Below are 12056 nucleotides of genomic sequence, written 5' to 3'. Positions count from 1 at the left end.
CCGTTTCATGTCCGCGAAGACGCCGTGGATCAACTCGGGTTTATGTGCGAGGCCAAAGAAAATGGATTTTCTTTCAAGTAAGCTGCATTCTTATAACCCACCACTTATCTGTTTAATTTCCTGGGGGATTCAGGATTAATCATAGCGGTTTAATCCCTTTTGCAGTGCATTTGAATCCTGCATCAAACCTTGACTGTAATGCAGGATGGTAGTGGTTGTTTGCACAGCCACTGTAATCCCACACACACTCCCCAGAAGCTCACGGTGTAGGTCACGAAGATTGGCCCGTAATTCTCCTTACTGATGTTGTAAATGCTCTCAATTGTCGAGATGCCTTCTATTAATCACCACAAAGTCAAGTTCAATTGGAAATTGTAATACTTTAAGGCATTATTGTAATCTACATTAAAATAATATCCTGGGTCGGCAATTAAAAAGACCAGCAGAATCCTATCCCTTTCAGTTGCTGCTGTGCGAACATCTTAAACCTTGGTATCACTAAGGATTCACGGACTTCCCTTTTGCCTTTAAACTAAGGGTAGCAAGGGCATAGTATTACAATAGCACACAGTACAACTTCATGCACATCTACTAAGCACACCCTTCTGAAGGTACGATAAAAGTACGATCGCACCTCTTCAGTGAAACGGCCGTCTACATACTGAACCCAGCCCTACTAAAACTCACTTTTTGTCATGCTTCTTTCTCCATACTGACCCGGAACTTGTCTCAGCATCCGCCTACTGATGTACTTTCAGTGTCAACCAAAGCCCAAACAATGAATTGACTTGTTTGCAGCACTCCATGAACGACTATGAAGCATGAACAGGATAATCATCAACAGCATGTGACTGGCTAGATTTATGCACAAGACCCATCTTTTTGTGGATGTGAATGTTTCTTCTGTTGTAACAATGTCTTTTATAACATTAATGTTCAAGTTATTTTATTATGAAACAGGCACATTTAGCAAGCCAGACACATCCTGTACCTTCACCGGCCGGAAGCAGATACTGCCTTTGCCTAGTTGTACGAAATTTTGTCGCACATAAGCTTTTACCACTTTATAGGCAACTGTGAATACAGCTGAATATATGACTAAGTAGTGGTAATGGGTTCATGAGGTTTCATGAAACAGTGCCCTAATTTTCAGAGCTCAGTAGGTGGTGCTCTTTGTTTAAAAACGATGTGAGGTCTCATTGAAATAGTTGCAAAGCCAAAGATTATACAGCAGACACAGTCACCTGGTGGCCTTTGAAAATTAGGACACTGTTTCATGAAACCTCGACAACTCATCGCTCTTGTTTTTAGTAAGGTTCTCCCACCATTACTTGTTTGTGAATTTTATTTGTTTTTAATGCAAGAGGAGAGTGTAAACAAATCCCCTATGACCTTTCATGGCGCAAAAGCAGCCCAGACCTGCGTTTTTCTCTGCTTAATTTCAGACTGAAAAAACTGCCATACTATTTAACTGAGGTTTTAAAAGACTTTTCAAAGTTGTCAAAAAAAACAAAACTCATCTACGATTTATCTCAATCAAGATTCAACCTTAGAAACTACTCATTGAAATCCCCCCCACCTACAATTGTCTTGAGCTGATCACTAAATGGAGATTAACATGAGGCGAAGGAACAGACGGAAGTGGAAACAAAGATAATAAATTGTGCAGTCACTCCTCGGACGTTCAGATCATTCTTATCTTTACTGTTAAAGGAAGCAGCCCCAGGGACTATTGGCTTAATTCAACCTTTTGCAGGTGAATTCAACAGATGCATAATAAAGCATTTTATCAACAAAAACATTTATCTTATTAAGCTCAAGAACACGACTGGATTTGAGTTTCAAAGTGATCAAGATGCATCCATTAATGTTCCAAAATTCAGATTGATGCGTCTTACTTTTGCTTCGACTTAAAAGAGGTGTCACACTTTTGAATAGAACAGTGTCTGAAAAGGTCAACAATGGAAGCCAGTCAAAACAACCGTTGTTCTTATTTCTGCGTGGTGTCTGATGGTGTTTTTCCTTAACTTCATTGATTTATTGTTCGAGCCCATAATAGGATTTGTTATGAATCCCAGCGTTCGCCATGAGTAAATAAATGGCTCCAAGTATCGATTTGTTGAAGACCCGAAATTAGATTTCAGGTGTTAACAGCATAAGTCAGAGTTGTGCAGCAGAAAACACCCTGTGCTCAAATAATGGCGGCGAGATGGAGGGAGAAAATAAACAGCTCATTCATTTGCTTGTGGATGCCAGTGACTAGCGAGGTCCTTCCTGGAGGAGGAAGGATACGCTGTCAGAAAAGCTGTTCTACAATTGTGTGAAATTTAAAATGCATGCCAGTCACATCAGTTAACTGGGGCTAATTCATCACCATCAACTCTCTCACCAACAAAGTGCACATCCACAGGCAGGGTGCAGCTGGAGCGCTGACCCCTGCCTTGTCAATTAAGAATCACCGGAGATCAATTCAAGCATATTTGCAAGTCAGATTCACGTCTTTTTTGGCGGCCGGCACATTGATGCAGTTTTGCTCAAATACACTATATTTAATTTGGAATTGTCTTGAAGTTTACATGGACAGTTGACCTTTCCTCCCAGTGCTTTTGAGCCGATTTGTGATGGAAGAGTGACCTGTTCAGGGTACACCGCCTCAAACGGAAATTTCCAGCAGGATACAGACATATATGACTGAGTCAGCCCCAACATATGCCGGAAATATGTTCTGTACCCCCAAACATAACAGCGGATATCTGTTCTGTGTAGGGATTCTTTGCTTAGGTACGTCATGATTCGCTTTTATTTGGGTTTCTGCAATTCCCGTTTTGTGTTTCCTTTCTTCCTTCCTGTTTTGAGGCACACGGCTGGAGTCAAGCATCTCATCAGCGTTGAGATCTCCTAAGCACCTGGACTCCAGATTGACTTCATTTGTATCCCTGGTAAAGTGACACTCCTCACTTGCTTTTGTTCTGTCATTTATCCGTTCATTGACTAATCTTAAATTCACTCGTTCTGAAAGTTTTGTATTTTGCCTCCCTTTGACCATTCACTCCATGTTGCATCCTGGTTTTCTCCTTGCCGTTGCTTTTCCCTGTTTGTGCGTTTGTTTTGACTACCACTGTAGTAAGTGTTTTACTGTTCAATGTGTTTGTTCTCACTATTTACAGACTCCGCTTGCATTTGTTCTCCCGGTTTGCTGATGCAATTTTTTGGGATTTTATTCCCTTGTGGACTCATCCCGGTTCGGTGAAGCTTTTTGTGGTATTTTTGTCATTTTTATATTGTATTAAAATATTGTATTCGACCCGCTCATCAATTGGACTGTTGCGTCCAAAGTAGGCACACAAGTCAGTACTAGTACAAGTCAGTACATTGTACTAGTACTAGTACTAGTACTAGTACATTGTATTTTAAGGGCGGAACCTTGAGTAAAGCCACCCCATGGCTTAACCATATCTCTGACCACTTTTTCATTATTCTTTTTGAAGTTATTTTTTGCATGCTGGAAGGTCCAGTGAAGCGCTGCCAGTGGTGTCAGTAATAGTCAAGGGAGTTTAACTCAATTGAAAGATGAATGTCTCTATGTGGAAAGCAGAAGGCTGACCACTTGGCGATAGCCAACATGACGAAGTGAGAATGTGATGCTATTTTACAGACACTCCTCGGTCTAAAAACATGCAGAAGTAAATATATGGCCCATAGGTGTGAGTGTTCAAGCAGCTGGGATTATCTCCATCCCCCAGTGACCCCAATAGGGAATAAGTAACAGGGGATAAGATGAAAACAATACATTTCAAAAGTAACGTGACTTATTGGCTGAATGAAAACAAATAGGACAATGGAATCCATCGAGGTTGAGTCCTTTACATGCAGTGGAGTTTACCAACATTGTGTCTCAGTGAGAGAAAAGCATTTATCACAAGCCTTTTATGCACTAGCAGTCACTTGTCATCATGTGCATCTCAATCTGGGCAATCTCACCACTGATGCTAAAAGCCATCTGGTCTCATCAGACACACCGGGCCAACACCTGTTCTCCTTGGATTCCATTCATCCTCAGGACTGATCGCTAAACTTTCTATAGAAACCTAAAAGGGATACTGCGCTGAGGTGTTTTTTGGGGGGGTAGAAAATGTCTTCATCTGATGGCAGTACCATAATTTCCATCCGTTCTTTCCATCCAGCCTGTCTATTGAGCTGTCAGACTAGTGGAATCTGTCTCATTTTCCCAACTTCTCCTGTCAACGCTGCGATTGGGCAATTGCTTGATTTCCCAGTTCACCTACGCTGAGTGTTTCCGGAAGAAAATTGACCTTGTTGTGAAGGTAATTGTACAGCTCCATTGGTGCAGGACCTTGACTGCCGAACACGTAACTGTCAGAGCCGACAACACAAACAATGGCCTGCTGATATTCGATTTCAACTCGCCAGTGTTCCTCTGACAATTAATTTATTGCAAAATACATGTTTGTTGTTTGGCTTCATGCTGCTTTTTGACAGTTCAAACAAAGCAATTTCTCCAAAATTGAACCGACAAAACTCGGCAGGCCACAAACACAGCACAGCTCTTAGGAACATAGCTCGATAAGAAAGTTACACACCTTCTGGCCGCGATCCCCCTTTTGTCCTGGTAGCCCAGCAACACCTGGTAAACCTGGATCCCCCTGCAAAAAATGCAATGTGTTCTCTTCATTGTCAACTGAATTAGTAGCCTTTTGGCTAAATACACAGTAAGCTTAAATATACCGTTGGGAGGGCCAATGTTACGTAGAGTGAGATTGAGCTGAATGTAGCAAAAGCCTATCTTCATTCCACCATGAGAATGTCGTAGATCAGAATGGATGGAATAGCTGACATTTCACATGAAGTGTGCAATGTATTGGCTCAAATTTTTATGGTAGAATTAGAGTCCTTTCAACGTCATTGTTTGAATTGCTAACATGTTTTGTTTTGTTACTACATTTTGTTTCATTTAAACCAGAACCATACTTTATTTATAGATACAGTGGAATTTCCATGGCTGAACAGCAACTATGCAGTATTGTTATGATCCAGGAAAACTCCAGGCTTGTGGCCACCTCGGGCCCATTATATAATGGTGCAAAAACAAAATAAACGAAAAGCTATTTGTGTTTAAGAGCACTCCCACCTCATACAATAAGATGTATAAAGCACAGGGCCCTCCTTATCCATACTTTTAACTTTATTGTGAAGTTTTCTACACCGTGGTATGATGCTGAATCTCTTTCTAAACATTGGGATTTTTGCTCCATCATATTTTTTTCTTCCTGGTTTGCCCAGTTTTTTGCTGTAGTGCCTGACAATTTTCATAAGTCCATTGTAATTTATGTTCTCTTGTCCTGCAGGTTTTCGTTATGAGTGCCCGACCTGTCACGTGTTTTACTGGAGTTTTTAGACAAGTCCCTCGAAATTGATCACTGTGTTTGCTTCGTTGCAGCCTTGGTTACTTGTTTTGCACGTGTCCCATTTGTGTGGACTCTGCCGTTTTTGTAATAAATCTTGTTTGTGTAATATTCTTGTCTGTCACTTGTTTAAATGAAATCATGTTCCTCCACGAAATTAAAAAGTGCGATCGACTACAGTGCACAGTCATACAACAGCCACCAGAATAAACTCACAATCCGTCATAAAGTCATATATCTGGATATCAGGGCTCTCACTGCTGGCAGAAAGTAAACTGATCTTAAGTCTGTTTAACCTGGCTTTGACGCATCTGTACCGCCTGCCTGACGGCAACAGTTCAGACAGACTGTGGTCAGGATGGGCGGAGTCTCTTATGATGTTGTGCACCCTGTACAATTCCTCTTGTGTGGGGATAGTACAGCGGATGATTTTCTTTTTGGGCTGTGTTGCTGACCCCTTGGAGGGCCTCTTTTTTGGGCTGCTGTGCACCTGCTGCACCAGAGGCTGAGGCAATATGTTAAGGTGTTGTCAATGGTGCAGGAAGAGGATGTAACATTTACACTGCCAGTGTCTGATACGTTATTTTCTTTCATTTTGTGGAAAAAAAAATGGCAGGACCCATCCATTGTAACTCACTGTTTCTATCTAGTGTAGAGTACACACACAAATAATGTGAAAACGTATAGAAGTTTGCTCTCAATGGGCTGCTTTTTTTAAGGTTTTTTGACGGTAAATGAAAAAAAATAACCCAGTTGTCGACGGAAATAATTTACAGATAATTTACCTAACAATTTGTAAAGCCATCACATTTGACTCAAATATGCATAAAAGTAGACAGTCTGCTGAGGAAATAGTAGTAGAGATACATGCATTGGATACTGGGAGACAGCAAAGTATGAATTGGAAACGCTGACACAGTGTAAGAGCAATGGGCTCAGTCCCACTCCTCTCATAGGTCATGGTCTGGTCTCGGGCCTGCAAAGTCTTGGTCTTGTACTTATTCTCTGTTTGCACTGGTCCCAGTCTCAACTCTCAGGTTAGTGGTCTGGAATAGCAGAGGGCAAGTTGCAAATACACGACTATGTTGATGATTTGATATTTGACATGAATATTACCATAAATGTCAGCTTGTGAATCTAAATTTTGGAGGGATTTTTTTAACCAAAACTGCTCCTGTATATAAACAGTATATTTTGAGGGCAGTCAATAGATGTTCAATGAGAGAAGCAATGTCAACCTTCTATTAATACTGAATGGAAAGAATTAAATAAGAGTCACTGATGAAGTCAAAGTTTGCGCCATTCTTTCTACTACACGGTGTTTAAGTACCTGTTCTTTCCCTTTCGCTCTCAGAGCATCACATGAAATATCACATTATCACATTAGCCGCAGGTTTCTGACTCGTAACAAAATCAATTTGTACGTATTAAGGCAACGGTACTTACTGACTCAAGGAAACAAAGGCATTTTGTGCTTTTAAAGAAAGAGTTTGTTTGCTGTTCTTGAACTGGCTCTTCGGTGCTTTAGTGGAGGAATGGAGTCCAGGTGGTGTAAGTCAGTGCTCACTCGGTTAACAATAGGCGTCCCACATACTCAATTAGGGACCTTGTTGGGAGAAATTGATTGTACCTTTTCAGCCGGACACTGGCATCTGTCAATTGACTGTGAGAGCGGCTGAGACAGCATCTGAGGGAGCTGGTCCGTAGCCTCGGGAGGGGAAGTCCCATTAATTGTCTTCTGGGCTTCACACTGAATCAATAGAAAAATTCCACCATTTAGACAGCTCACTTTGTCTTGTTTGCCACATCACAAACAATAAAAATCAATTGAATGGAACAGACCAGGTCCCTGTGTCAAGTGAAAGTTAGAAATGATAAACAGGTTATTCGGAAGGGCTGGGCCCCTCGTGGCAACCCACGCTGCAACCCAACACCGGCGGAGAGGAGTAATGATAGCAGGTCAAAGGTCATCTCTTCTTTTAGTAACATTAGCAGTTATTGATAAATAGATGATAGCCAACATTGGATATCAAGTGTCGATGAGGGGAATTAGTATAGTTTAAATATGACACACAAGGAATCAAGATGAAAAATAAAACATCCATCCATCGTATTCCACTTGGGTTTGACACTGGAGGGCTGCTGGAACCGACCCCATTTTTCATCAGGTAGGACGCAGGTGGACACTGGACGGATTGCCAGTCAATTACAGAACAAATAAAGGAAACCAACCAGTAAATAAGGGTCCAATTACTCTGGTGTTTGCTTGGGCACTGCCTGAGGGGCCTAAAGAATCACGCCACTGCAGTTAAACTCAAAGGAAGAGCTCATAACTCAGTTCACAAATAAAAATAAAATATGAGGTGGCAATCCTGGCTTTTTTTTTAGGTCAAAGCTGAATAAATGCAAGGAATTCAAGGGAGGTGAATAGGAAAGTGCAGGCAGGGTGCAACAGGTGAAGAGGACTGTCAGTGGTGACAGTGCTGGGTGAAATGGAAGGAGCTGGTAAAAGAAGCGGAGGAAGAATGAGACTTCATTGAGGTTATGGTGAAGGAGACGCGGTCTTGCTGTGGGAATAACTGATACCGTTTATTTAATCATTAAATAGACTTGTGTTAAGCCATTCATTTTCAATTACAATTATTTTCATTGAAATTGGAACATTCATATTAAACTTAAGTACGTGGTGCATGTTCATCAGATTTGGGTATTTACATTGTGACTGTTGTGAGGGGCTGTCAAGGCAAAACACAGAAGAAAAAGAATCTAACATAAAACTTGAATTTTGTATTGTATGTATTGTAAAAGAGGGTGTGTGTAATCACGCCACAACTTCATGTTGTTGTTTTTTTTGTTTTATTAAGATTTGCAAAACAAGTATAGGATTATCTTTTTCATATGTTGGTAACAGAACTGTGGTAAAATAGTAAACATTTATTTAAAGGTAATTAAAGTGTTTTCTGAAACATCTTTTATCTATCTTATCTTATTTTGAGGGACAGTAAAATACTGTTAGAATGAGCATTACTTAAAAAAAAAGAAATCAAAATTAGAAAAAAAAATAGGAAAAGGAAAAATTAGTTAGAACTCAAATCATAATTATGAGGGCCACATGAATATAGGCCAAGGACTGCATATAAATCTATGAATCTATGGAAGAATTGAGGTCAATTTCTGGTGACTTTTTGTACAATATGTGACTTTAAAAAATGGTATATAAAGGGTCTTGTATTTCTGACTGATATCTTCATTGAATTCCATTCCAAAGGAAGGAGCTTTGACCTGAAACACAATATCAATGTACACCCTCAATCACAAATCTGGCCCTCAATTGCTCTATTACCTTTGGTTCAAGCAGCTCACAGCAGTTCTCCATCTCCGCCATGTACGGGTCACAGTAGATCAACATTTGTTTCAGTTCAACCTGCACAGACAAAGGAGACACCTTGCCGTAAAACTGCACCATTACTTTTTACTCTTCTCTCAACTTTTATGAAGCCTCCTTGTCTCCAGGCGTGAATCCCCTCTGACTCCCTATTTTACAAAGTTATCTGCATTAAACCTAAAGTTGAAATATTAAACACGACTTCGGATTGCAGCACAGCATCGGAGCACCACTTGAACTCTGCCGTATTTCGGGATGCAGAACTTTGCACAGCAAGTGAACATTAAAGCAGCTGTTAATGATTCTCAACAGCTGCCAAGTTCTGCTCAGCACGGCTGGTTGGCCACATGTTTTTTTAGGGATTTTCTAAGATTTATTGCAGCTCATGTGATACTAAACATACACAGATGAACTAAATCTGCCCCCCGGAAGCTTTTATAAGTCCATTATAGGATACTTTGGACAGCCGTTAGACTTTAGATCGCTGTATAACTCTGAACCACAACCTTGAAGAAGACAAAGAAAGCTTGGGGAGCTTGCGGCACGTACATCTGCAGGCCGTCCGTCCTCCACTCTTGTCGTTATAAGTGTGTGCCCGCTGAGGTCAACCTCGTCTCTCTCCTCGGTCAGCCGTCTTTCAATCAACTTGCAGTCCATGTAAATGGAGACGATGTTGCTCTGGACAGAAATGCTCAGCTTGTGCCACTGGCGATCAAAAAGGCCATGTAGGTCACGGCTCTTGAATGTGTATCGGAGCAAGTTATGCAGCCGGCCCTGGGAACTGAACTCCACCACTTTTTTGCCACCATCAACAGCGACGGATACCTGAGGGGTGAAGAGGAATTAACTGGAGATGTCTTGAAATATTCGTCAAACTTCCCAACTGCTGTTTACCTGAGTGTCTCCCGACTGGTGAAATATCTGCCAAAGATACCAGCGGTCTTTTTTTGTGGTTCTTCTGACCCTGAACATCGTGACTAGAGAGAATTCACTTGAAAATCCATGTGGAAATACAGATCTAGGAAGAAGAGAAGCAAAACAAAACAAGAATTTTATTAATTCTTTCATTTGAAAATTGTTGGGGACATATGATCAGTCAGCATGGGAGCTCCTCTGGGGTCTAAGAAGAATACGAACGCATGGACACAAGCTTCAAACCACTACTAAAGAGATAATTAAGTCGCAGCCATGAATTAATAACCCAAGACTTTACAGTAATTGAAGCTCTGGTGGCAGGAAGAACTACTTGTTCGATTAATATCTACCTGGCCGCAGCAGTGACCTGTAAACACAGTAGCAACTGCTTGTCCTTATGTGAAGCACTTTCCAGGAGCTCTGTGGTAAAAGTGCAGGTATATTTTTCCCTAGAAAATATAAGCAACAGTATTGAGACTGTGAAGTACGTGTCGATTATAAGTGTGGTCCTTCTACTGCTTTAAGCACTCCACCAATGAATAGTATTTATCTGGTCCCTTAAGTCATTAATATATGTATGGCCACAACTTAATTATCCTTTAGCCAATAATATATGGCCACATATTAAACAGGCTGCTCTAATCGCAATAGTTGCTATGAATTCATTACTCACAGCACAATATTAAGATTAATCCCTATGCAATTATGCAGCTACATTAAGATTTTACATCTTGAATTAAACATGCAACCTAAAAAAAAAATGTGGTCATGGGAACTAACATACACTAAGATTATGATCATCCCAACCCAATATAAAGGAACTTTAGATGAATAAATAAAGGAGCTTTGCTGTTTAAAAATGGTCCAATGAAAAGAACTGATCACTGTTGAATTAGTATGGCAATCTGACTTGTCAAATTTCCTTAAGATGTTAACAGCAATAGAACGTGAGGTTAAGCATATAAAATTCAAAATCTGGTGAAAATGTTACATATTTATTGACACCAGATCATGCACCCTTCAACGTTTTAACTACAGAACTGTCAGATAATGGACAGAAAAATCCAAGTCACTGAAATCAAATACTGGTTGTCCTAAATTACATATATTTACATACATATTTTTTGGCCACTATTATATTAACTGAAACCATATAATGCAAAAAAAATACAACTCAACACATTCGAAAAGATGCTGGGCTCAAACAGGGCTGAAGTTTTGAGGTAAAAAAAAAAAAAAAAAAAAAACAGATGAGGAAAACAACTTGACTCAGACAGAAGCTCAGCTCTGAGTCTCTCATGGATGACGGAGCACTGGGTTTCCCGCAGAAAATCTTTTAAATTGGTTACTAACCAGATGAAAGGGGTCCTTGTGTTCATGACGTCACACACTATGTTCTGTGAGGTATATTTTCGAGTGAAAATGAGGCTGGGTGAGAGAAAAAGAGTGTGCTCCAGGGCGTTTGTCGCTCAATGTTGGCTAACAAGAGAGTAGCCGAGGGTGTGGCACAATATTTGCTCTTCATTTGTTGCCGTTGTTGTGATATGATGCAAAATGCAGTTAAAACAGGGAGACGTTTTTGTCAGGCAAACCGACTTTTCAATACAGTACGTAGCATATATCTCGTATATCTCATTCAAAACAGCACCTTCAAATTCATTGAGGGTACTGTACCTCACAGAACATTCTTTACTTTACTTATATGTGTACATCTGATACTCTCCACTGCAAAAAGCCTTATGAACATGGTCCATGAATTAAAAGACGCTTTCTCAACAGTCAGGTGTCAACAAATATGTCAGTGGCTTCGACTGGACCCGGATACATTCCTAAAGCACAAATATTCACATAAATAATTCTGACACTCTTAAGCTTGATCTATTTTCACGCCGCCTCAGCTGTCGTGCGGCTAATGACAGCATAGAAATTGATCTCTGAGTCAGAGCAGCCAATCTTTTACCTGACTGAGATCAGACGATCACATGGAGTTATAGATGCCCGTTTCACTGCGGCTATCGCTTTATGACTATGACCTCATCTGCTCTCTAAAGTCGACCATCAATTCTGTGCACTGCGCAGAGGCAAAAATATACGTCGGAAAAGAAGAGACTGTATGGGGAAAACAATATCTTTCCCATCGTGCCCGCCCTCAAATGAGTTACAGCTCACTCACCAACATAAAGTCGCACTCCCACTTTAATTTTTCATTCCACAAGAAAATCTCAAAAGCATACTCGAGTATTTGAACTTCACCCTTGACTCCACACTCATATTAACAGTCCAGAGTAGTTCAGTGTAAACATAATAAATCACGATACAAAAATTTTATATAT

The 12056-nt window shown here is 40.4% G+C and overlaps 1 protein-coding gene across 4 annotated transcripts in view; it reads right to left on the bottom strand.

Moving 5' to 3' along the window:
* LOC128765068 (collagen alpha-1(XIX) chain-like) overlaps positions 1-12056 on the bottom strand; it is a 127383-nt gene that overhangs the window by 105577 nt on the left and 9750 nt on the right. For all 4 annotated transcript variants that reach the window (XM_053875464.1, XM_053875465.1, XM_053875466.1 and 1 more), the window contains 5 exons: positions 9703-9826; positions 9358-9633; positions 8767-8847; positions 7054-7173; positions 4602-4664 (listed from right to left, as the gene is read on the bottom strand). In XM_053875464.1, coding sequence (XP_053731439.1) covers positions 4602-4664; positions 7054-7173; positions 8767-8847; positions 9358-9633; positions 9703-9826 — 664 coding nt within the window. The remainder of the gene's footprint in view (positions 1-4601; positions 4665-7053; positions 7174-8766; positions 8848-9357; positions 9634-9702; positions 9827-12056) is intronic.

This window comes from Synchiropus splendidus, chromosome 9 (assembly GCF_027744825.2).
Source record: "Synchiropus splendidus isolate RoL2022-P1 chromosome 9, RoL_Sspl_1.0, whole genome shotgun sequence".
In the NCBI taxonomy this organism is placed as follows: Eukaryota; Metazoa; Chordata; class Actinopteri; order Syngnathiformes; family Callionymidae; genus Synchiropus; species Synchiropus splendidus.
The sequence above is the reverse complement of the archived record's forward strand: the minus strand, read 5'-3'. Positions and strand labels throughout refer to the sequence as shown.